The 25,983-nt window shown below is 38.1% G+C and overlaps 1 protein-coding gene across 5 annotated transcripts in view; it reads left to right on the top strand.

The window, feature by feature from the left end:
• Positions 1-25,983, top strand: part of MCC (MCC regulator of WNT signaling pathway) — a 192,822-nt gene that overhangs the window by 28,767 nt on the left and 138,072 nt on the right. Inside the window, exon 1 of one of the 5 annotated variants that reach the window (XM_068667634.1) lies at positions 6,640-6,684. The exons of 3 other annotated variants lie outside the window; for them this stretch is intronic. In XM_068667634.1, coding sequence (XP_068523735.1) covers positions 6,655-6,684 — 30 coding nt within the window. In that variant the 5' untranslated portion in view covers positions 6,640-6,654. Of the gene's footprint in view, positions 1-6,639; positions 6,685-14,243; positions 14,894-25,983 lie in introns of those variants that run through there. One more of the 5 variants, XM_068667633.1, reaches the window with a different exon arrangement.

Genomic DNA, 25,983 nt, shown 5'->3' with positions numbered 1-25,983 from the left:
TCTAAATTTAGACTTCTAAAGAGAGAGACAGGCTTAGAGCTGTGAGCTATTATGGTCCTTTATTCTCTGTCTCTTTCTCAAAATGTTTTACCAAACTACATTTGCCACAATGATGGGCCTACCTGCTCCCTTGGGTTCATTTTCACACATCCCAAATCACTTTCACACTTCTGTGGGCTAAATCTAGGGAGCTTTTCCATTTGTACAGAAGGAGCTGGGCAGACTTCATTGCACTGTAACTAGGGTTGCTTTTATAAAACAAACAAAAACAAAACAACAACAACAACCCCCCCCCACCCCACCCCCCCCCCCAAAAAAAAAAGAAAAAAAAAGATGGATCTTTTAATAACTGCATTTCTGCCCTTTTAGGGTACCTAAAACTGTGTGATAGAAGAGCAAGAATTTTAAAACAAACCATGTGTGGACATTTTCCTCTGGTACATAAATGCTGCTGAAGTTAGCCAGAGTTTTAATCTTCAGGATGATTACAAAAAAACAGAGCCCTTCTCTGTCATCCTGCTCTTATGAACGGTTCTTGACAATTGAACATCTCCCAGATATATCTATGTGGGCCGTATGTACATATTCTTGAAAGTAATGTTTTTTACATTTCTTTGTAGATGTTTAGACTTCAGACTCATAGCTCTGAAAAAATATCTGTTGTATGGCTGAACATGTGTAACCTGGGTGGTCTCTGGTTAGAAGTTGTGATTCTTTTTTCTCTGTACATATGACTATTCAGTCAGGCTAAAGACATCCCAGTGTATGTATAGCATGTATAGCATATGTATAGCATATCCTACAGCATAGATTATATTCCTCAATCAGAGGGTCTTCATGATGCTTTTAAATATTTAACTACTCGGCAGCATTATCGCTGTTCCTTCAAAAAAGTGATGAAATAATAATAATAATAATAATAAAAAGCTGTTTGAAATTTAACCATGCATGTTCATTGCATGTGTTAGTACCTTTTAATTTCATTTTGCAATATTTTTGTTTATTAACACGTGTTCACATTCAGCTTTTATTTTACCTGAATAATTTATTTTGTAGTCTTTCTAGAATGTATAACTCTTTCATCGTTTTTCAGATTCATCACTGTTACCCACAAGCAGTAAGAACACATTTCTCTTTATAGCTTCTCACATTGGTACCAGTATTTATGACTAACATATTAACCTTTAATGTGACCTGTCACCACTTACTGATGATGTACCTGTTTGTGTCAGTAGGTTAAACACAACTGCAAAAATCTCTGACAGGAACCCACGTACATGTTCCAAATGTAGTCAGTCTGTGTTCTTCATATATATATATATTTAATTGCATTCAGATCTAATCAACTTAAGTATGTTTCATGGATAGCAAAGAATTCAAGCATTTCAAACTACTTCTGTCAGGAGTATGCCTGTTCGGCAGTTTGCTATGTATTTGTTCTTGTGTCTGCAAAGTTGGATGAGAATTGCTAGTCTGGGTACTTGTATAAGTGTGGAGAAATAACTGATTCATGTAGTGTCGCATCTGCTTGCTTCCCAGGAGGCCATGCAATCTTGATTTGTTCCTGTGGTGCTATCAGGAGGAATTGCACTCTGTTGTAGAAAATGAAGTATTGTTGTTCTCTGGAAACTTGACACAGGGCAGCGTTTTGATATGATATGCACCCTTCACACTGGAATTCCAGTGAAGTTCAATAAGATGAAGGAATGAGGTCTGCATATGTTTAATTTTCTTTTCATATTCTCCTTGCACATGATTGAAACAGAGTAGGTAACCTTGATACTTTTCTTTATTGAGTAGAACATGTACATATAAATGCTCATGCATATCTGTGTGCTTACTGTTGGTTTCTGTTGCCTTATTTCAGTGTTGGTAAGATTAATGTATTTGTTGTCACAAGCAGCTATATTTACGTAAGTAAAACCAACTGGGATGGTTTGATTTGACATGATGATATGTTGATATGATTTCATACCTCTGTTCTATCAGCTGGAAATAGCTCTGTTTTGTTCAGTAAGTTCCTGCACAAAGATCTTAAATTTTAAAAAATGTAGCTCAAAGCATGCTGATGTATATTTTTTAACTAGCCAGTCTCTGGACTGCTATGTTCTGGAATGCTTTAATCTCTGTTTTTTTCCTTCCAAAGACACTATAACTGTCTTTGCTATAGCTATAGTCCTTGCTATAGCTATTTTGGTTGTAAACGTTTAGGAAATACTTGATGGGGGTATGGTTGACTTGCAGAGGAGAAAAGTACAGCTTTATTTTGGTGAATAGCCTGTGGTAGGATTCCTTCATGACCACTTGCTTCTAAAAGCCCATGTTGCTGTTTCCTTTTCAAAACAGTTGTGCAAGTTACCACAGATTTGCATGTTCTTACTAACTTGGAGAGAAGGGCAAATTTACAGAGTTACCTTCATTGCTTCCTTCAGCATCTCATTGTTCTGGTCACTGACTAAGCAGGCATAATCCTGCTTTATCTTGAGCAGAGCTGTCAGTGCAAGATGAATGTGTCCAGAGCGCTGGTGCAGATTGCTCCACCTGCCAACTCTGCACTCATTTCTCATCCTAAAGGGAGCTGGTTTTGGAGCATCTCCATCAAGAATAAAACAGAAAGCTAATGCAACAAGATTCTTAATGCATCTTCTTGAAACTTTCCTGGAGTATGCTCTCGAGTATGCTATTCCTCAGCTTATCCTGTTTGTATGTATGTGTACCTCATTTAGAGGTATTAGAGACTTTATTAAGCTTGGGACTGGATTGTTTTGATCACGCATCTCTGTGTGACAGGATGCTTTCTGTATGGTGCAATTAGGATGACTAAAACAAATTTAGTTCCTACTGTGGATCATCTGTGGCAAGTGTAGGTACCATCTCTGCGGGACACACAACTCAAAAGTTCGTGAAGAACAAAGGCAATACTGCAAAGATTCATAGCAAAGCCATGTAGCAGTTGTATTGATGTAAGCTTCTCACCCTGATCACTAGCAGATGAGAACCTGATGTGTTTGTTTTAGGGAAGTGTCATGTTCTCTGAAAACAGATATTACCACAGTTCCACTTTGTCAGACTCAGTGTGGATGCTTGCATTGCTAATTTTTCCTTCTTCAGAGTGTTGAGCTGCAAGTTATGACAGACAGAACCATTGCTTTGGGAAAACTATTCCTTTTAGTTTTTACTGAGTGATAATACTTCAGAAGTCACTTTTTTTTTTTTTTTTCAGGGATAGGTGGCTTTTCCTTTGCCACCTAGAAGATCTGTGCCATAATTAGACAACATTTGCTATGTGACTAGCAGAAGATGTTTCTGTGTAACTAAAAGTCTTTTCTTATAAAGACTGATACAATCAGATTATCACAGGTAACAGGAGCCTGCTTGTTAGTCTTATATATAAGTTTTTATTTGGCAGAACTCAATGTAGAGTGTTGCGGGAGTAAAAATGACGGTACCAAAAAGCCCATAGCACTCTCCCTCCCCCCCCCTCCCCTAAAGCTGTAAACCTTTGTATATGTACTGTAATTTTGTTAGGCTACATTATTGGCACATTTTAACTAAGCTGGTGAGCGTAGGTTTTCAGATTGACTCCTTAAGTACAGGAAAGGTTGTCTGGTTGCCAAAAAAAGCAAAAATGCTTTTGTAGGGGAGAGGGAAAACAGGACTTCACAGAGATTTGGGACTGCTGTGGAGAGACATTTTTATTCAGTCAAGGTACATACTCTTAATAGCTATCCTAAGTATGAACCATTTTTTCTGTTGTCCAATTTGTAGCAATCAGCAGTAAATTAAGCATGAATTTTATTGCAATTGCACAGGTATTTTTTGGGTAAATGTTCTTTTAAATAAAAGTATCAAGGAAGTTGAAGACAGAACTACACTTTGAAAGGTAATTCCACAGCTGGTTTGTAGGTTACTTTTGTTTTGTGTCACAGTTAATGAGACCATACGGTTAGGCATCTCATTTCTTTTCTAAAGCTTTTACAGTTTGACAGCTCAGTAAGATGTCCTTTTCTGGTGCACCTTTTTGTTCTTTCCCTTCTCTCCAAATTTTGTATGTTTAAATTCAGACTGCTTGTTCCTCAGTTTGGGAAGCTTCACTCCTTCAGCTTCCCTATCTCTTACATACGGGGAAATTTGGACCCCAGAGTGTCAGGTATCCCATGCTCTCATGGAATGTCTTTTTGAATAGGAGAGAATAATGCCTTTCTAGTCCATTTGCATGAGACTAGTGTTGATAAGAAAACACATTCTGTGTGTTTCAGGGAATTTATTCAGTGCCATGTCCACACTGTAAGTTAAACCAGAGTGCACAGATTGATTTTTCCCAGGTTGTTTTGTTAGGGAATCTACTCTGTATTCAGCATCTAGTGCACACTATCACAGTAAATCACGGGAACTAGGTCTCTTCCCCTCCTCCCCTTATCCCCACTTGTTTTCAGTCCTACATGCAACTGTTACTACAATTTCCTTTTATGCTAATAAAAGCTGTTAGCATAAAAATGTAGGCTAATGATTCTTTCAGCTGAAACCCTCCTAGGTAGGAAGGGTTGAAGTTTAAGAAGAATTCAGTGGTGTGGACAATGGAGCCTGCATTTCATAAAATATTTGTGCCTAAGATAATCATGCCTTTTGTGTCTTTGCTTCCAAGCTGGACATGTTTCCATTCAACCAGGCTTAAAATAAGATCTGAGAATTCCATTGAAGTGAAAACTGATTATGGGAATTCAGGATTCAGGAGGCTTGCCTTGTCAGAAAGCAGTCACGAAAACAATTTTGTTTGATGGACATTTTTTATGTTTTAACATTATGTTGGTAGCTGTTTGTCTTTGATTTCAAGCCAGCATTGTAATGGAGTTAGTTTGTTGACACAGGCATCGTGTGTAATAGGATAATGCAATGTGTTCATACAATCCTGGCTTCTGTGTCCCTCTACTAATATGCATTTTTCTCTTACAAGTTAAAAATGGAGATTATGGATTAGATCGTCCTGGAATCATCTATGCTATGTAGTTACTGGATCATAACAGACATAACTGAGCAAAAGGCAGATTATAAATTTCCTTGAAAACTTCTTTTGGTTGCATATTAGCACCATTTTTTTTCTCTATATTAGATGATAATGTTATAGTCTCTTTCTTAGGACTCTATGCTGAGGTTCCTTTTTTGTTTTGTTTGAATCCGGTTTCTACCTCCACCTGCAGATGATCACAGCCCAGTGTGATGGGTTTCAGCACAAGGCACATTTATTCAGGCAGCCTTTTAATATATCCTTTTGAAAGAGGCTTTTAATTGGATCTTTTACGTGACAGTGGAACAATATCCTGTACAAGCAAATGAGGAAGGTAAAGCTCACAGAATGATGGTTTTTAACCCGGCTCTGCGGTTGTAATTGTATAATGGGAACTAGCACGTGGCAATCAGGTGCTACAGGAAAAGGACCTCTTAACCAGTCTGTCTAAATAGATGGTTTGAAGGCCTAGGGACTGAGTTACAAAACTTTAAATTTAGCTTAGTTGCAAGGACTTTGTACCCTGCACTTCCCCAACTTCTCTACTACATAGAAACTGTTTGTGCAACTCCATTTGTTCACTGTAGTTCTTAGAGCTCTGGCTATGATGCACATGCTCAGATCTTTTCACTTTTCCCTTTTATTTTTTTTCTCAGTTGTTTGCAATGAAGAGCACTTCACCTTGTGTACTGGGCTAGCACCACTGCACATAGCTATACAGAATGTAGCATCATTGTACCTGCTTGGCAATGGTAAGCTGAGCCTGAGGCCTGGGGTTAGTCCTCTGAACCAACATTAAAGTCGTGCATTCCAGTGTGCCAGAAAGATTACCATGTAGCTCTAGTCATGGGAACTTCTGTTTTATTAGCCTTTCTACTTGTTCTCTCTCCACTTGCTGCAGTTGTAGTTGGCTGAGCTTCTATGAACCCTCATTTACTAAAAAGTTGAGAAGACTTTTCCTTCTCCCCTTTTACAAGTATGCTAGACTCTTATGTTTTGACTACATGATATATAGGTATTTTGAAAATGAAGTGAAAATCTTTCCACAGTGAAAGTTTTCACAATTGAAAATGGACTCTAAGTGCTTTTCCAGTTCAATGCTAGTTCAGATCAAATGGAGTAATCAACCATTATAATGTCAACCGTGCAAGACAAGGCAGAGTTTCCACAGAAATCTATCAGTGTCATGATTAAATTCATCAAGATGTTTCTGCTCTCTGGAATCATTTCTCTATCACTGGTCAGGTTTGGGATATTGACCCAAGGCAGCGCAAGCTATTGGCACCATTCAAATTCCATGCTTCTCTTTCTGTTTTGTGTTTTTGTAGTGAATGTACGGTTGTTAGCATAGCTGTTTGGGGGAACTATTTTGGTGCCATTGCAGAGAAAATGGGAAGTGAGTACTTCTTCACATATATTCACTAGCACTTCCTCTTTTCGCATTTTGTGAAGATAGTTTTCAATATGATTGCTTCATTTTTGGGATACAAAACCATATTGTCACTTCTCAGCTGGGAGACAGATTATGATAATACCTGCTTTGTACTACATTAGTAAACTCCACTTTTCATCATGGGAGAAAGTAATCAAAATAAACTATTTGAATTTCAGGGAGGGTGGTGTCTGCTCTGTGAAGAGTTGATAGTGAAATGAGAACCCCGCTGATGTGCACAAGTGAGGTTTGTACCCTTAAGCTAAATAGCCATCTCTTATTTCCTACACAGAATTTCCTATTACTTTACCTACTTGAAGCTATAATTTTAGTGAATTGAGTGGAGAAAAAGATGTTGAATCTTTCTGCCTTATGCATTTTTAAAGAGATGATAAGTGGTTGAATTATTGGTTGAATCTAATTCTTTGCCTGAATGTTGATTGTCTGGTATGTATTACAGAAAAGAATGAAAAAAGTTTGTTTATCTGCTAACCCCCCCCACAAGGATGCCAGGTGTTTCTTTATAATGATGAAATGTCTTGTGCTAGATTTCTAAATCATAATGACAGAACAAACCAGACTTTTTATAAGGTGGAGTTGTTTATTTGCTGTGGTTTCATTGGTTGAAAGACCCTTGTCTGAGTGTGTAAACACTAGAAATATTTAGCAAGACATTTCTGAACTTCTATTCCTTCTGAAGGGAATATCCAGGTGAGGCATGAAAGTAAAGGAGATTTTAGCTTTGTAACCGTGTTCATAAATGGTATTTTCATGAACATGAAGAAGTGTAACTAGCTTCAGAAGAGTGTAAACGGGTCTTGGGTTGTAGAACCAACAGACCATAAAAAAAGTCAAAGATAACATAAATGCTAAAGCAAGATTGCTCCCTGTCTCTCCCAGTGTAAAATGAAACTGTCAGGTACAAAGGGTGAAGCAGCAATGAGGTCGCAGTAAGGCAGTCATGAAGATTATGTTCAGAAACATAAATGTAGAAACATGTATAGGAAAAAAAGTCACTGGAGAAATTCAGAAGTTAAAAGAAAAACTGCATTTTGTAGAGTAGACAGGCAGTTAGAGTAGAGAGCTTGGATTTTATGTTTAGCTGTCTGGAGAGAGGAAAAAAGTAGACGTTTTGGGAAAAACAAAGAAGATTCATATTTACTAGATCCTGAATAGTAGGAAGTTGAGAAATGATCTGTAGGCTAAATTCTTGACCTTCATGAGCAGTCACTAAACTGTGTAGCCAAGGAAGACAGCCAGTAAAATATACTTCAGATGAGAGCTATAGGAATTCAACTGCAACTGTCTTAAATTTGTTGGTGGTAGAATGGATCTGGTTGAGAACTAGAGGTTTTAATTCACCAGAAATGTATATGTATCATTTCGGCTCCAATGATTGTGGAAGTAATTTTTGCTACAATTTCTGCCAAACTGAAAGCTCTGAAGTCTTCATAAGTGTTCAGTGAAGTTGATGTTTGTTATTTAAGTGCACAAAAAAAACTCTTGTAGGCCTTCAAGTTGGCATCTGTCAGATGCTTGCCTTGCATGTGCAGAATTCATCTGATTGATAATGTTTCAAATGAAAAATTTCAGTCTTGATGAACCCAAACTTAGACATCTCTATATACATACATGTATATAGAGGTGTGTGTATATACACACACACATATATATAGCTGTGTGGGTGTATATATGTATACTTGTTTATATTATAATATATATAAACCATCACACATTGCACATGCATATATATATATATGTATATAGGCATGTAGTCATAAAATCTCCGGCAATTAATCCATTCAGCAGTCTGAAGAGATACTAACCATACATGCAGAAATGAGATGTTTGGCTAGGTGGGGAGTGAAGACTCAAAGCACAGCTCTGATGTAAACCAGGGATCTCTCAGTCTTCTTTGTGTCACTGTGAGCACTTAAAAGATCACAGATCCAGTCCAGGAAGTTGTTTGTTTAATATGCCAGTGGTAGTAGGAGTCAATGGAAAGAATTCTTACTATGAGAAAAGACAATTGCAGACTGACCACATGTGGATGTCTTGGAAGAAGTTCATGAGTAAAAGAAGTGGCCAGCTGATGAGTTGCAGTACTGAATGTTTAGAGATGAGAACATAGCTGGGGATTGGGGACTGGAACTAGATGTAAGAGTGTTTGAAGGAAAAGATACAAATCTCAGAGAGTTTAGGAATAAGAGTAGAATGTAAATGAGGAACTCTCACTATGAGATATAGGAAAAAAAAAATAGGAGAGCCTCAGAAGGGAAGAACTGGTAAGCCTTTACTATGTAACTGAGATTTTTTGAAAGAGATATAGTTGACAGCTTATGTACATGAGGGACTACAAGTTTTGTTAAAGTGGAAGAGGAGATATCTTAAAGGTAGGATTAAGCCATATGCGTATTACTAAGAATGGTCTTAGAAAAATAGGTATGCAGTACTAACAGGCTATTTCAAGGGAATCTAAATCAAAATGGCTACCAAGCTTATACACTAGAAATGAATTGAGTGTAATTACCCTGTACTTACCACAGAATGACAGGATGGTAGAGGTTGGCAGGGGAATCTGGAGGTCACTGGGTCCAACCCCTTGCTCAGGGAGGGACACCCGAAGCAGGCTGCCCAGGACCACGTCCCTCAGAGAAGGGAGACTCCACAACCTCTCTGGGCAGATTGTGCCAGTTGTGGTCAGGCACAAGTAAAGAAGTGCTTTGTGCGATAGAGATGGAGCCTCTTGTGTTTCAGTCAGTGCTCGTTGCCTCTTGTTGTGGCACATGGACAGGAGGAATGCATGACTGAACTGAGGGAATGCTGGATGATGAAAGGAAGCTCATCAGAAATAAGATGATGTGAATTGTACTTTACAGAATGGCCTCATTTTAAGCAAGGAGCAGATGAATAGTGATGATAATTAGGTGGCTGCAAGATAAAAGCAGTGTTGAAATTGCTACCATCTTTCCCTGTTGTCCTCTCAGACAAGTCTCAAACATGAGTAACAGGCACACATTGATTCCCTGGTCCTTTTACTGTCCTGACCTGATGTTTAAGGCTCAGTGAGGTCAGATGGAATCAAAATGAATGTGATGGCTTTGGATAAAATGACAGCAAATGAGAGTGGCTGGTTGACAAGTTGGTGAGCGTCTGCATGGCGTGAAATACTGGAGAATAGAAAAAGGGATCAAATGTAAACTCCCATGGAGACTTGCCAGGTCAAGGACATGGCTTTTTAAGTGGATTAAGTATTTGGAGAAGGGTGAAGGGGTGAGAGCAGCTGATTGAAGTGCTATTTGGAAATTACATTATTCTAGATGTTTTAGACTAATCGAGATGGTGTGATTGAAGGAAAGAAGATAAGTTTGCTTGTGTTTTTCAGAGAGAGTGCTTCATTCTTGGGTGTAAGGTTACTTGCAATTGTTTCAGATGAATTGGATTTTTTAGATGCATACACTTCACTAACAGTAATGGGAACAGTTTGCATCAAGAAGAACCTACACCCCTTTCAGGCTCGCACTTTTAAATCATAGTGCATTAGTGCTATTGAATAAAGGGTTGTCTGGAAACATTATCCAGATATTATTCTGAATTTCCACTTTTTCCATTGAAATTCAGAACTTTGTATTACACCTGCGTGTTTCAAGCCAGAGTGAGAACAAGAACGTGTACTCAAGTTGTGTGTAGTAGATTTACAATATATGAAGGTGTAATTTTTTTTGTGTAAGGATTATATGGAGTACTCTAATTGTAGAGAAGATGTTGAAACAAATGAGCTAAACACGTAGTGAATTTCAGTTAGTGTCATTTTGATTGCAGAGCTAATTAAACGAAACAAACTAAGCTGATCACAATTCTGGGACATATGGAATCAAACCTTCTAATTATGCGTGTTGTGTGCAGAATTAAATTGTTTATCAGAGAATGGTACACTGTGCTGAAAAATGTGATACATGCATATTTAATAGATAGCTGCTTTTATGCTGTCGCTTTCTGTCTGCAGCTGTCAAGGATGGAAAATTCATGTGTGGCAATTGTCACACCTGCTCCAGTAACTGTTAAGAAACTGAGAGAGTTTGTGTGGGAGAGACCTTGTAGAGTAACTGCAGTGCTAAGTTTTTTTCATATTCTGTGGGATTTTCAAAAGTAAAGGTGAGAAGGGCAAGAGTTATCTTGCCCCACAGAATCCTATTAACAGGTCGTGTAAATCTTATTAAATGATTATTCAGATACAACAGTGGGCTCCTGAGTAAATCTCTGGTACTTTTAAATGATTGTTTTAACAAAGGTTTAAAACAGTAACAAATGGAATAGAGTGACCATAGCACTGTTAGATCAACGATCAGCAAACTTGCTACACTAATGGCTGTAACTGGATAATTCTGAAATTATCTTGGGAAGAATCTGTCAGTGCAAATGCACTTACCTACAAGCAGCGTGCATCACGAATGCTTTAGAGGTACAGAAAGCAGTAATTGATCTGAATGGGCTGAGACTGAGCGGAAGCCCAGACCAGTATCTATTTCTTGACAGAACACTTTTGGCAGAGGCTCTTTCTGTGATCCTCAGTGACAATTGAGTTCATCCAGCCTGTTGTTACCTCGTTCTTGTTTGTGTCATGGTAGCACACACTGAAACATCTGGTACATCATGTACTCTTGGGCTAAGAAACGTGCATCTACATATAAGGGGATCTTCTTCCCGTGCTCCCTGCATGTGCATCCATGCATGCACAAGCACACCCTGGCAAGTGTAGGTGCTAAACACGGAGGCAGATGGTGGGCAACAAGGAAGCATTGTTATCCTAGGTGAGAAACAGAGTCAGGGGAGAGAGAATGAACAGTTGAATGCAGAGGGACTGAATCCCTAGGCACCTCTATCATGCTGGATCACCAGGTGCTCTGTTCTCTTTCTGATAGCATAAATTTCCATCCTTGAGATTTTCCTTTGTTTTCTTTGAACCCTGCCTGTCAATGGGCACAAGTCAATGGGAAAAATCCATTTTTTTCAATATTGTTCTTAGTGCCCTGCTATTGCATTAGATCACTTGCATGTATTTGAAAACAGTGAAACAGTCTGAAGAAAAGTCAGATCTATCTGGGAAATTAATTTTGTGATGTAATGGTTTCACTGAATTAGTAAATGGACTGACAAATGCTAGATAACATGAAATTTCAGGGCAACAACTTCTAAATCTTCAATGTTCAGAAAATATTCTATATGTTGTTGAGCATTTAAAAGTTATGGTATGATTAGTTTAGAAGAATCACTGCATTTGATCTTTGCTAACCCTCCACAATAAAGGAAAGCCTGAACAGTTTGTAGAAGACTTCAAATGACATTGAAACAGGCAGTGGTGGGTTAGTTAAAGATAATGATTGATGCTTTTTAGCTCAGTAGTGTGTAATCCTGTAGCACTCAGTGCAAGCATGCACTGACTGCAGTGGGAGTCCTCTGGAATTAGAGCAAAATCATTTTTTCATCGGTTTGTTTCAACTGTTTCATTAGTTTGCACAGGTTAAAATTAATTTTTAATTTAAAAATGAATATTGTTCTGAAAGTATCTGCATGTATCTCCTGTGTTCTGGTGTACATCTGAAACTGTAAATTCTGCTGTCACTTCTCAGTCAGTGTCTCTATCTCTGTTCATCATGTTACTGTGTGGATTTGGAAAGAGGCAGAAAAAAGTCCCGTGCAGCATACAGGTGCACTATGATGTGGAGCTAGCTCAGTTCCTCACCCTTACAGTCGGGATGCTTCTGTAGTGCTGTGTGCTGGTCTGTTGTATCCCTGCTCTGCCACGAATGGACAGCAATGGCGAGTGGAGAAAGTGAATCGGAACTTTTAATTTCTAAGTACCTGTTTTAGTCAGCAAGGAAATATTTTGCATATAGGGAGGTAATATGGGAAATGCAGTATATTGGAGCCCTAATGAATATGATCTTACTTTAGTGAAGGAAAACTGAAGTATTTTCTTTTTAGATAATCCTGGGGCCAACTCTTTGTTGGTGAACCTCTGATACAGGTGCCAAAATTGGGCAAAGATAAGATCAGAAGAGATTCTAAACATTTGAAAGAAAATACAGAAGTTGTTAGGAATACCGATACAAAGTACAAAAAAGTTTGTTGCCCTCCCATTTGGGAAGCCATAACTTGGAAAAAATAAAATGTTTTAAAATGTACTGTGTCAGCTGCAGAAGGTTTTGAACTCAATTGTTTTTTACTCTTGTATGAGAAATGAGGTAGGACGCTATAACGTACTTCTGTTTCTGGGTATAAAACACTGTTAATCAAATTTAAATGCCGAGGAAATCAGTGCACAAAACTACTCTGGATACACTGTATCATACTGCAGTCTGGAGGACTCTGCATCTTCCTGGCAGGCTAACCACGGGAGGTGGGATGTGCTGTTTGCCCGGTGTGGCACTGTGCCGTGCATCTCCTGTGGCTGAGACAGCAGTAATCTGCCAGCAGAGAGCAGTGCAGCCCGTTGTCACTGCTTGAGGGAAGATAAATGGAAACATATGTCAGGAACAAAGCACATAAATAAGGAATACAGAGAAGCACTAAATGCACAGTTAGAACTGAACATAAAGGTGAGGCAGGAAAGATGCTCTCAAGGAGTAAAATGATGAAGAATGGAGGCAACACTTGGTGAACATAAAAAAGAAGAGAAATATAAAAATAGATTACTAGAAAGTAAACCGGAGAATAAGAAAAATACAGAAAAGAGAAGGAAAGACCATGAAAACAGACACAGACACAAATTAAAAGTAGAAATGTAAAGAGATTGAGGCATTCCCCTTGCCCACGAGCCAAAGTTGAAGTTCCTGATCCCTGGGCACTGGGGAAAGACAGGGACACAGAAAATACTAGTCCATTTTAGTATCATGGATCAATATGTATGTGTTTATCTTGGTCCTACTTCTTAATGCACTTTCTGTATTGTCATTTGGATGAATTATCTTTATGTATTCATAATGATATTAAATTATGATTAATTGGGGATAAAATAAAACTAAAGTCCCAGGCTGATTTTCAAAATCTTACTTTTGGAGAGCTTTGTTTTACAAGTAAATGTTTTTGCAAAAGTGCAAAGGTTGTACCACAGCTTTTATAGAATTTATTCCTGTTTCTCATAAATTTTTTGAACTCTTCTCAGGAATTTACACTGTTATAGTACATTGGATTAAGCTGATAGGTAAATTTCAGTTGTGGAGTGTGGCATTCCCCAGTTCTAACTCAGAAATGCATCATAATCCAGCGTCACAAATTGTGTAGGACTGCCAGTAGATTTTAGGGGATGGAATGAGGGGGAAAGGAGGTCTTCTGTTCTTGCAATGGGTACAGCAGAGCATGTCTTCAAATCCAATTTCTTAGGGATTTTTCTAGATTATTTGTTGCATGTTGAAAGCAAGTATTTTTTTTTCCCACCTTCTTCCCATAGTATCTCCCCAAAGTCTTTGTAAAATGTCAGTGTGTTCTGTAAAACCTGCAGCTTTCTAATGGTGCTCTTGGTTTTACTGTGACCTTTTGAGATCATTACAACCCCCATCCCCAGAATCCCCTGGCTTCTCTTACTTAATTGCACATGGGAATGGGGAAATAGGATTCCAACTTGATTGTTATCCAGGTGGCGTTTCCTGTTACTTGCTTAGCTTTATAGTTTTGGGTACAGTAATTAGTATACAGAAAGCTGGAAAGATGCCTGTAATTCCAAAATGAACTCTCTATAGCTCTCTCCCTCCCACTTGCACTCTCCTTTTAGTACCGCCCCTTCCATGCACCCTTTAGCCAGCAGCAAGACAGCTGTGTTTGATCATAAACCACTTAAACTCCAGGCTCACTGGAAGGGGAAACTTTAGCGTGAAGTGCAGGATTGGTTTGTCTTGGGGAGGGGAGCTTTCTTTTCTTTTCCCTTCCCTCTCTCTCTGAACATTGAAGACCAAAGCAGCGCTCTCCTTTTATTTTCTCTGTGAACTTGCATGAAGCTTACCAAATCATTCTGAGTACATTAAGCGGCTTTGTGAGATGCCCTTAAACAGAGTTGTGGAAAAGAGCAGCAGAAAACGGACAGCGGAGGTGAAGCACGACTTGCAGATGGACTGAGACAGCCCTGGGATCTGGGCAAGCAGTTCCTTCCCTGCATTTTCTGAGCACTCCACAGTATTAACAAATCGCTAACAGCAATGGATTATATGTGAAGTGAAAACCAGTTTGGCTCTTTTAGATTATCTTACATCATTAATTTTAACTATGAATGTGGAGTAAAAATGGCTGTCTAGAGCAAAATATGCAAGACAGGGGAAAATTGCAGAAGAAAGTATTGAATCAGTTAAACAAAGCTTCGAAGCATTAAAATCTGCAGAAATCATCAAGCCCTGAGAAGTCTCATCATGAATTCTGGAGTTGCTTTGAAATATGGAAATGACTCTCCTGCAGAGCTGAGTGAGGTAAGCAGTTTCAGTGCGTTTCAGTGCCCTTCTTTATGCTTTAAAAAGAAACGCTCCCCGTTTGGGTTTTCACTCTGCAAGCAATGCAATTAAAAATTAATAGAATGTGTATCTTGCTATAACTTGCTGTGCCAGTGAGGAAATGACCTGAACTTTCTTGCTGCTTTAGACTGGTGAAAAGCAAATGATTGTAATTGTGTAGAGACGCTTTTTCCTGTTACCCTGCAGCAGAGATTCCCTTACCTCCCAAGAGCTGTGTTTATACCCAAGGTTCATCTTTGCAGTAGGTGAAATATGGAGATCTCAGCTGAGATTAACCAGATGGTGACTAATTTAGGAGGGAGGTGGGGTGAACGGAAGATGTCAAATATTTATTGGTATGACAACAACATTGGCAAAGTTGTGTTTGATTGTATTTATCCAAGGTGATGATGTTCCTTTAGGTTAGGTTAGGTGAATGTTATTTTCCTTGCCTAAAAGATATCAAGCCATGGGAAACTTTCTGCTTTTCCCTTGCAAAACCTAGTATGCTGTTATTTCTTACAGTTGTGGGTATGTCTTTTTTTTGTACAACATGTTTGTGTATGTTTTTAATAAATTAGAAATTAAAGCCGTATCAGATGTTACGCAAGTATTGAATAAATATTTCAGAAGTGGCATATTTCTGGCAGACACTGAAATGTTTTGGATGCATCATCTTTATGGGTTTACTTGTCCTGAGAACTGCTAATTTGAATTATGTTCTGAAATCCCAAGCATTCTATTGAGGTCATTTTGTAGAAAATTGAACCTGAATTCCCAGTTTAACTGAAATGCTCCCCTTTCTTCTTTGCCTATTTCTTTGATACACCTTGCATTGCAATGTTATTTATTTTATGTTTTATTAGAAATAATAGGACATGCTTAGGAGAATGAGGGAGTTCATGATTTGTAGAGTTAATTGTACAGAGATGGGAGACACTGAGGTATAGCATGGAAAGTTAATCAGAATCAGTAGGCTCGTGAGGGGGGCAGCAGTGTCAGGGAAAGCATAGTAAATACGAGAGACCTAAGCCAGTGCAGTATCTTGCCATGCAAGATGAGTGGTAGGTTTGTGACTGGGGAGTTCTACTAAAAGAAATTCTGGATATATTCCAGAACTACAAAATAGTTCAATTAAATTAACTCTATGTTACTTTTTCAAGTAATTGTTTAGAAATTGTGTACTGGCAACACAGCATAGATTGAGTTCATAACCTCAGTATAAAAGCCTGGGTTATTTTTGTAAAGAGTCTGCCATGGGGTTCCTGGCTACACTTTTCTTGTTGGCCTGTTGTTCAGTGCTTTCTATTCCTTTAACATTTGATTTTCAAGGCTCCAGGGTCACACACAATGTAGAGTGTCACAAAAATCTGATACTTGCTTAGTTATTTGGAGCAGGCTGTATTTACTGGTGACACTTCTACCTCAAAACATTACCTGTTCAAGTTTACTTTACCCATCACAAAATAAGACTTTGGTTGTAAGTATGTTTTGCATCTGATGTTTTAACATGAGAAATATCAAAAGAAGTCTGTGTCCATGCACCATGGAACATTTTGTTTGTTTGTTTATTCCAATGAGCTTACTTTAATACTTGATTTACATCTGTAGTCTGGTGCCACAGATGAGTTAGGAGACCCCTTTCTGACTGCAAACATACCAGTGAAGATGTTATGCTCCTGTGTTTCTCCAGCTGCTAATCATCATTTCTTTGCTGATGGTTTTCATCTCTGTGATTTGAGTTGTTTGTGTGAGCATGCCTTAGACTGTTTCACTCAAGGGGCCAGGTCAGCTGCAGTATTGGTCTTTAAATAAAACAGTGCGTTCTGAATGAAACATGGAGGGCTTACAGAAATACGCCCTACATGGGAGAATACGCATAAGTACTCTGAGATGCAGTTAGTTACTTGCTTACCTTTAATTATTCAGTCAACTGTTGTCTCCATGTAATTTGCATGCTTCCATTATGCCTTTTCCTACTGTTGATTTGAGCTGTTGTGTTTGTTGTTATTGAAGACAGCAAGCCTTCGGGAAAGCCTATGTGCATATTTTATATATCTGTGTTTCTCACATCTTTGTCATGCTTTTCCGTTTTCCTTCCTTTCTGATTATACCTTCTGTATGCCATGTTTATTTTTGATCAGTGGAAGACAGTGGCATTGTGTTCAGTGGGAGAAGCTGGAACTATCTACAATAGGAAATTAGTGCAGTCCTACTCTGTTTTCACTTGAAACTCTGTCTCTACTGTCAGCTCATATTTTCCTGTTGCAGTGGCTGTTACCAGTGTGTATGTCTACATGGCAAAAGAATGACAGACAGACCAAGAAAGTCTACAATGCACAGTGGATTTTGTTGTAGGTGCTTTCATCTCTTTGTTTTAGTATGTGAAGTTCTAGGCATGAAACTACTATTATTAAAATAAATAGGAAAACTACAAAGCCCTGGAGGTATAGTAAATGCGTTCTTGAATGGATGCATTAGACAAAATAGAAAATGAAATTATTGCAACTCATTCCATTTGTATTGAAACTTTCTCTGTTTAAGATTTAGATCTCTCTTTGGGAAACGGGCAAAATACAAGCTGCAAATTTTTTTCAAGACACAGCTGTAATTTTAGAAATTTTTGTGTGGTTGATGTTTGCTCTTCCTATACTCTTGTCCAGGTAAACAGAAATCTTGATAGTCTTTATTTGCTTCTCCCCGTTCCATTCCAAAGGTCATGCAGAAATTAAATAAAAATAGAAAATAATCAGATTTCTATCACAGGTCAGTCTGACTTGTACAAAACTCGTGCTTTGTGGTTTCTAGCTTTAGAGTTCAAGCTGTTGATTATTGATCCATATATCAGTATGTTACCTTATTTTCTCAGCTTTTCTTCAATCTTATTTTCATTCTGTTCAAAGAAAGATTGGCCAATGTGCTGTTTGCATGGGAGATTCAGTGTGTTGTAACTACATACAGTGGTAGAAAAAACATTGTTCTTGTGTTGCAAGGCTTTCTGGGGTGGTACTACTGTTGTTTTTTGTTTGTTTGTTTGTTTTTCAAGTAAGTGATACATTAAGCAAGGCAAATAAAAAACTGTACTCAGTGGGAATGCAGTACAGGCTTTGATACCTTTGTAAATAAGTAGTGATATCAAAGTGATGGCTTTCACCTGCCAATATTATGCCTTTAACATTGTTTGTGGAGTTCTCTTTTTAAGGCTTCATTAAGTATGGATGTAATGTGTATACAATGCATAACACACAAATTAGGTATGTGCTGGATTCCTTCTTTTTTTTTTTTTAGTCATGCAGTACTGTAAACTTTAAGAGTACACTATGTGATTGTACTTAAAGCCAGCATCATGAATGACACTGAAAACATGTACAAGTAGGTAGTTCAGTGCACAGAAAATGCAATTATACTGTTTGTTTTTTTGTTTGTTTTATGTAGTTAAAATGAAACTATATCAGAATGAATATGCTTGGTACATATTCACTTGGTAATTTTGCAGAAAGAGGTGTTTGTATGGAAGGAGCTAGATGGTCTAATCTCTACTTTCTTCTTCCAAATTCAAAGACTCTACATCAGGAACACCCTGAACCTCGGTTTGCTAAAGCTGAAGTAGCCTTCCAGGGAGGTGCTACTTCATGCTAGGCTCATTCTTATACCCTTCCCTAGCTATCCATTGATATGGATGTGCTGAGGTAGGGAGATCTGTAGTCTGACCTACTACAGCTGTCGTGCTAAATATGCTCAGCAGTCATGCACATGCCTAATCTGAGACAGTTCAAATGAGTAGTGTAGGAACATTAGGGGAATAAATTGCTGAGCTTTCTGATGTCTTTCTCAGTTGTATACTTAAGGGCTAAATTACATCCTTGGATCAAGAGCCAAATTATATCCTTGGATACGATTTTCAGTAAAGGGAGGCTAGTGAACTTGGTGCTGCTAAGACAATGCCAGAGAGATTTTGTTGTGGGCTAAGTGTTGGTGTTATAGTTTTGCAATACATTCAGCAGTTTAGGTGCAAATGTTTTGTTTAATGTCACTGTTTATGTTCTTTTTATCATTCTGTGTATAAGATGATGTTGTGTAATTTCTGAAAAAGGATATATTTCCTGCACAGCAAAATTAAAAGGTACTGGGCAGATTTATTTGCATACTTTATACCTTCTGCTTCTTTCTTTGTGCTTGGGAGTTAGGTTTTTGCAAGCCAAAATGTTCACTTCCTAGCCTTAGATAGAGAGTGAGTCTGGGAGGAGTGATGGGATGAGGTGCAGGACACTGGGCTTGAGCCCCTCTGGGAAGGGGAGAGTTCAGCAGCAGCAGTCCCCACCCTGAGGTACTTTCCTATGTGTTTCTCTGCTCTTCTAGAACAAGCGTCAGCTTGTGCTCATACCGTACATGCATGTGAGGAAATAGCACTGATGGAATAGGGAACAGGTTTTGTATGCACTGAAGGCTGGGATTAAATCTCAAACACTTGTTCTGTCTCCTGGGTTTGGCAGTCTTATTAACGAAGCAAATGTCACCCTGCAACTGCTTCCTGAATGGTCTTTGGCTGTGCAACAGGCATGCAAGTGCACTCTCAGTTCTTCTTGTGAACAGATGAACACCATCTCCCATTGGAAGCCTGTCTCTGCTGCTGGACATGGCCTTGGCCTTCAGTGTGAAAAGTGTATGGAACCTGTAATAAACAAGAATGTCTAGCATCTTCCCACCAGAGAGGGTGTATGTGTTTTGCCAAGCAGATGATGATGATGTTCTGGGAGTTGTGGTATTGTCACAATCCTTTGAAATATTGCGGTCTTGCAGCAGAGCTGAGTGAAATGTGCTTATCCAATACTAAACATGGTGTATTTTTAAATTACTTGATTTCAGGAGATAAACTGAAAAGGTGAACAGCGTTAACTGCTGAGCAACAGCTGACACTACATGTAAGTTTTGGAAGAGTGAACAAAGCAACCCAATATGCTTAAATCAAAGTGTTGTAACTTTCTTAAATGGACTCTAGTGGAGATCTGGATAAAACTCTACTGGTAGCAATAATATCTGTAGTCTTAGAAGGGTGTTCACGGTTTCATTGCTATAGAGGTGGAAAGGGATAGTTTGCTGTACCTCTTTAAAAGTCTTTTTTAGGTGAACTCTGCCCATTGCCCATCCTTTTTCTTGATTTGAATGGCATATGTGACAACTTTGGAAATAGGACATTTTAACATATTGTTGTCCTGAGGGGTGTTGAGATACTAAATGTGAAATATAATTAAAGAATTTAAAGAGTTACTGTGCATCTCAGTTACACTGATGTAGCTATCTAATTTACAGAACAGACTTTAATGGGAGACTTGATTGTGTTCCAGGATAGTAACTGTAGAGTCTGAATGCAAGTTCTAGGTTGGATTCACTGCTCTTCTATTCCACAAATCTCCTAAGGATTATTCATCTCTTTGAAAAATTAATTTATTTTTATAGCTTATTTTGAAACTTATATAGGTGGAACCATTCTTCGAAAGGAGAAAGCCAGCTTTCCCTGCATCATTTGGACATATATCCACAGTTTATTAACAGACAAGTTTGCTCGTATGTTATCGGTGAACTGTACTGCTGATTTAGAAACATGGGTTAGAACATGAACTTGAATCCATAGTCTAGCTGAGGGGGTTCTATTTCTGGCATGATCAACGTATGTAATTTACGGTGTGACTGATGCCTGGTATTTCCGGTGTAAAAAATACAGTTACTTCAAAGAATGTTTACTTTCTGGATTTGTATGAGCTGCTTATCAGGCACAGAGTGTGTTCCAGGCTTGGATGTTATTAAATTGAAGCACTATAAAAAGATTACTCAAAATGCCCAGACACTGTCAGCACAGATAATGCTCTTCTGCAGCCTTCTAATGAAAAAAAGACAGATTATGTAACTTATCTGCCTGATATTTTAATGTTCCTTGATCCTAGAAAAACGTATTTGAAAAATGCCTTACAGGCTGAGAAATTAATAAAGACAAATGTGTGCTGTGAAAGTAACATTACCAATGTATTGGTTCCTCTAACTGTTTATAGAGACTTCCTGTTTTTATTCTTACATTAAAAAGCCAAAATTCATTCCGGGAGATTTTTGGAGATAAAGGTCAACTTGACCTTCCTTTTCTATTCTTCCAATCTGTGTTGGCGAATAAAAATGTGTTTTTGTGTATGTACTATCTTGGACATACCAAGACTTGGCCACGTGTGGAAACAGTTGTGAGACTCCCTCTTGTTTTGCAAGGGTTTGGGGGTTTGTCTTACTCTGCTGTCTGTGGATCTGCAGTGTGTAAAGGAACACATAAATGGAACTTTCTGCAGGCAGAATCCATAGATTGCAGAGTTACTGTTTCCAAAGGCAGAAGTGTCTATGGTGTATGTATGTGTGGAGAGAGGGCACAGGGAAAGGCTTTGTTGTAAAACTGGGCAGCTGTGGTAGGATATAATGAGATATTTTGTACTGGAGCCCTGAGTAGCTTGATACAAGATTGAAAAGGAAACGTGTTGTTGCCACTCCTTTTTTTATTTTTTTTTTCCCCCCCCTCATGTTTAGGTTTTATAGTCTTTTTGACTTGCATAAAAATTGTTGAATTGTTAATTGTGTTTAAAATTTCAGATTTTACTTCTGCTTCTTAGAACCCATGGAAAAGCCTCCTTAAATAATTACGTTACATATAGTAGTAATATATAAGCCAATGTATTCTGCAGAGCAATGTGGTGATCTCTGAATTCAAAAATTTTTTGTGATCTTTGTGATTTTTTGTGATATTTGTGATTTTTTGTGACAAGGCATGGGGAGTGGGATCTGGTGCTGGTAATGAGAATTTTTGGCTGTTGGTAGTCTGCATTAGTCCTGGGTCAGGATTTGCTATATAAATGAACTTTCAGTGTGAATGATTTATATTTTCAGAAAATCTAGATTTCTGCCATCTATAATGAACAGAGGAATTCATTAAAACTCTGGAAATTGGGTTCCGTATTCTAACTCAGTAGATGTAATCATACATGTAAATTTGTAACTTAAATGAACTTGTTAATTAACATTTTTTCAGTCCTACCAAATTTAAAAAGATAATGCATAAATAGTAACAATTAGGGTCATTTAAAAATCCTGAGATACTTGTAATAAAAAAGTGAGATGTTAACAAAGAGTTGTGACAGAATTCAACAGCAGTTGAGTTCTGAGAGCTTGGAAACAATCAGGGTAACAGGTGAAGGTTTCCACAGTGCCACTAAGTCATCGACAGAGTAATTCTCCCTTTCATGTTCTGAAGTTTTGCTTGGAGTGCTGCGTGCTATTGACTGCTGCTTTGACATGCACATTGAAAAGCTATTTCTCTCAGTGCAAGCTGAGATCACACAAAATGTTTAAAAACGGTATTTATGTAAATATTTAGACTTAGGAGGTGAACCTGAAATTGAAGCAGGAATGCTTGTGGTGTTTAAATTTGTATTTACTTTTAAACATGACTTAACTTTGTTCAAATGTTTCTTTCTGTAGTATCCAGATGTCTCTGCCCTAACTATTTCTAAATGCAGATAAAAATGTGATCAATGTGTGGTCTCTGAAGAATTTCTGGCATTACTTAATATCTTAGGAACTTTTAACTTTGTGTTATTTCTTGTTTCTGCTTTTGTTGCTCTGTTATTCTCAGCTAAATGCAAGGTATTGACAAGAATAGTGACTTTTACTAGTGGCTGCTACTGCAACAACACATTTTTTGTTATTAAAGCATAGAACATTGAAAAAATAAGGCAGGAAGAGACTACCCTTTTTAAAATACTAAGTTTGTAAGTTAAATACATGTATTTACAGTAATCAGATAAATTCTAAAATTTTGGTCAGCCTTGCCTTTATAATATAGCTCTTTGAACATTTGGAATTGTAAAGCAATGAAAGAGTTAATATCTTTAGGTGGGACTGATAATGGCATGGTTAAGGCTGCTTCCTAATGTGAACTCCTGTTACATTCTAGCTTTGTAAAAGGTTGTCTGTTCAAACTGAAGTCTGTCCATAAGTTGAATTTATTGGGAAAATTATTAAACAATGTTACATTTGTTTCCACAAATAAAGCCAGTGAAACAGGTAAAACTTTCTCCTGTTAAAAATACAAGAACTTCTGCTGATTCTGCTGTCGCCAGGGTTTGAAACAGAACTTGAAATTTGCTAGGGCATTACCACTTACATGTCTTTTCTTTTAACTGGCCTTGTGAAGGTAATCAGGGAGGGGGAGGCAAGAATTTTTGCCAGTGACTAGTTTAAGACTTGTCTCGGTCATTGCAGTTAAAGTTTCTGCAGTGAAGATTTAACTAAATTTGTTTAATTTCAGAGGTTGGTGGAAATCTTCCACTGTTGTATCACAGGGCTTTGGGTTACGCAGCAGTCACTGTGACATGGTGTGAAGATGTCAGCTCCTTTCTGGCCTCAGACAATTCCCAACCTTACCCATCCAGTCAAGTTGTACCACTTGCTGAGGATCTTGTTTTCTGATTAAAAGTTATAAAGGATAAGAGTTGGGCTTAGAAATCAGGAAAAGGCACAAAGGAGGGGTAGGCCCTCACTGGCAGTTGTGGAGGATAGAAGCAGAAACTAGGACTTGCAGCAATGAGTTGGCATAGAAGGACGGGGCAGTGGAGGTCACCAGGAATACTGCTTCGACAGCAAGCTGTGTATGTTGCAAGACGCCTTTGCTGGAAGGTGAGAATGGGGACCTGTGAGGCTGGGGGGAGAAGTCAGCTGAAAAGGGTATGGATGAGACCTCGGTATGAGCTCTGTAACAAATAGCTGGAGACAGAGCAATCTGGAGAAGAAATCCATAAAGGAGAGACTAGAGCTGAACATATGTGGGTACAGGTTATATATTCAAGTTTCCCATCTGTGCAGCAGAAAAACGTTATGCGGTCGTAGTATCCATTTTAATACATTAGTGTAAAGGCTTTGAATTATGTTTACATTAGCATTGTAAGTCAGGCACTTTCAAGTTCCAGCTGCTGGATTTTGAACCATTATAGTGCTTCTTTTTTAAAATACTTGTTGGTTGTATTATTATTGATTGCAGGCTAAACTTTGTAGATTACAATCACTAGCCACTGTAGAATTTTGGAAATGTTTCAGTGGATGTTTGCTGGATTTTTTTTTACCTGGATTTTTACCAGGACTTTTTTACAAGGATTTCACTAGAATATGGTACATCACAAAGTAGAAATTTCTATCAGGCTTATGGAAAATGGCATCTGATGATAACTGAAGTGAGATAGTGTTCTTAAGATAGGCCATTTACATGCTAAAAAATGCGAGGATGTTTCAGTGTTCACTACAGACACAACAGTACCTCAGTACTGTTGCAACTTTTTGAAACATTTCAGTGCCCTTCTGAACCATGTTTCCAAAGGTTTGGATGAAGCTGAGCACCACAAAACTGAGCATGGGTGACGGTCTTAGTAAGTCTGTCTTTGGCAACCTGCAAGTCCTGGCGTATCATGTGTTTGCAAAGTTTACATTAACTGATATTTGCTTACAATAAGCTATGACCACTCTACCCCAAACTGCTTATATTTGACATATGTTTTGTAGCCAGTGCCAGGTACCCATTTATGAACAGTGTGCTGAGGACTGTCCTTTGCTGCTGCTAAATCTGCATGAGATAATTTAATCTTTCTGCCCCTTCTTATCTTTCCTTTTTTGCTTGTATAGCATATTAAAACATATGCTTTGCTGGTTATGGATGTTGCTGTTGTTTGATTTACAGACTTAACCTGGTTCTTTTTATTTAAGTTCAAGATGTCTACCTGTTCATCAGCTGGTTCTTTCTCTTTATGTATGGCAGTCTGTTTCCTGTAGGAACAAGTGATTCTCTTGTGATACTTGTGTACCAGTAACCAGTGCTCAGACAGGTATAACTAACCCAGTAGAAGGATTGGCCCATGCTAAGTAAATATACTGTTGTTTTTAGTAAGATCAGTAAATAAATTTTGAGGAAAAATATCTGTCTGCTACAGCATGATATGTCACTTAAATGCTGTGAATGGTACCAGTATGACAGCGATATCAAGGTGACTGCTATATGTAAAGGAAGAAATTTGTTATGATACTTCCTTTCTTTTGAAAAGAATGACTTTTCTTCTGTCTTCTGAGGAGCTGGTATTAAGAACAGATAGAATCTCGTAATTTCATCTTCTCCTCTTAGAGATACCTTCCCTGTGGTGCAAAGATATATATAAAAAAAAAAAAAAAGCATGTTGGCTCATAACAGTTAAACATTGTTTGGCATAGAGATCTGAATGGATTTAGTTATTCTGATCTATCTCTGCAAAACAAGAACTTTTTTTCATGCTTTTAAAAATGTACAGATTCTCCCATATCCTGCAGGGCTGAATATTTATGTATACCCATAATTATCTTTCTTTGTGAAAGTCAGCGCAGTCAAATTTCAATAACTACCCCTTCTGCAATATGCTGTTTTCATGAATGAGGTTTTCTTCTTTCCTGCGAACATTTAACTTCCTATATTCCCATGTTATGTGTATTGTGCTGAATCTCTTTTTATGTGTCATTTAAACTTTTTAGAACCTAATAATTGATTCCAATTAGTTATAGGTAGCTGCCATATCTCATTTGGAATATTATAATATTCTGCAGTAATAAGATTTCAGTTTCCATCACAGAGTGACAGTTGAGGTTGGAAGTAAACTTTGGAGATCATCTGGTCCAGGAATGCTGTTTAAGCAGGGCCACCAAGTGTAGGTTGCCCATGATCAGATAGCTTTTGATTGACTGCAAAGGTAAATACTCCACAACCTGTGTGAGGAACCTATGCCATGGCTCAGTCACACTCACAGGGAGGGTTTTTTGTGATGTTCAGAAGGAGTGTGCTGTGTCTCAATTGTGCCCATTGCCTCTTGTCCTGTCACTGGGTACCACTGAAAAGAGACTGGCTCCATCCTCTTTGCCCTTCTCCCTGCAGGTGTTTATATATGAGATTCCTCCTGAACTTCCTCTTCTCCTGCCTAAACAGTCCCAGATATCTCAGCTGTTCCTCACAGAAGAGATGTTTCTTCATC

This window comes from Anas acuta, chromosome Z, assembly GCF_963932015.1.
Source record: "Anas acuta chromosome Z, bAnaAcu1.1, whole genome shotgun sequence".
In the NCBI taxonomy this organism is placed as follows: Eukaryota; Metazoa; Chordata; class Aves; order Anseriformes; family Anatidae; genus Anas; species Anas acuta.
This window is presented reverse-complemented; position numbering and strand designations above follow the sequence as displayed.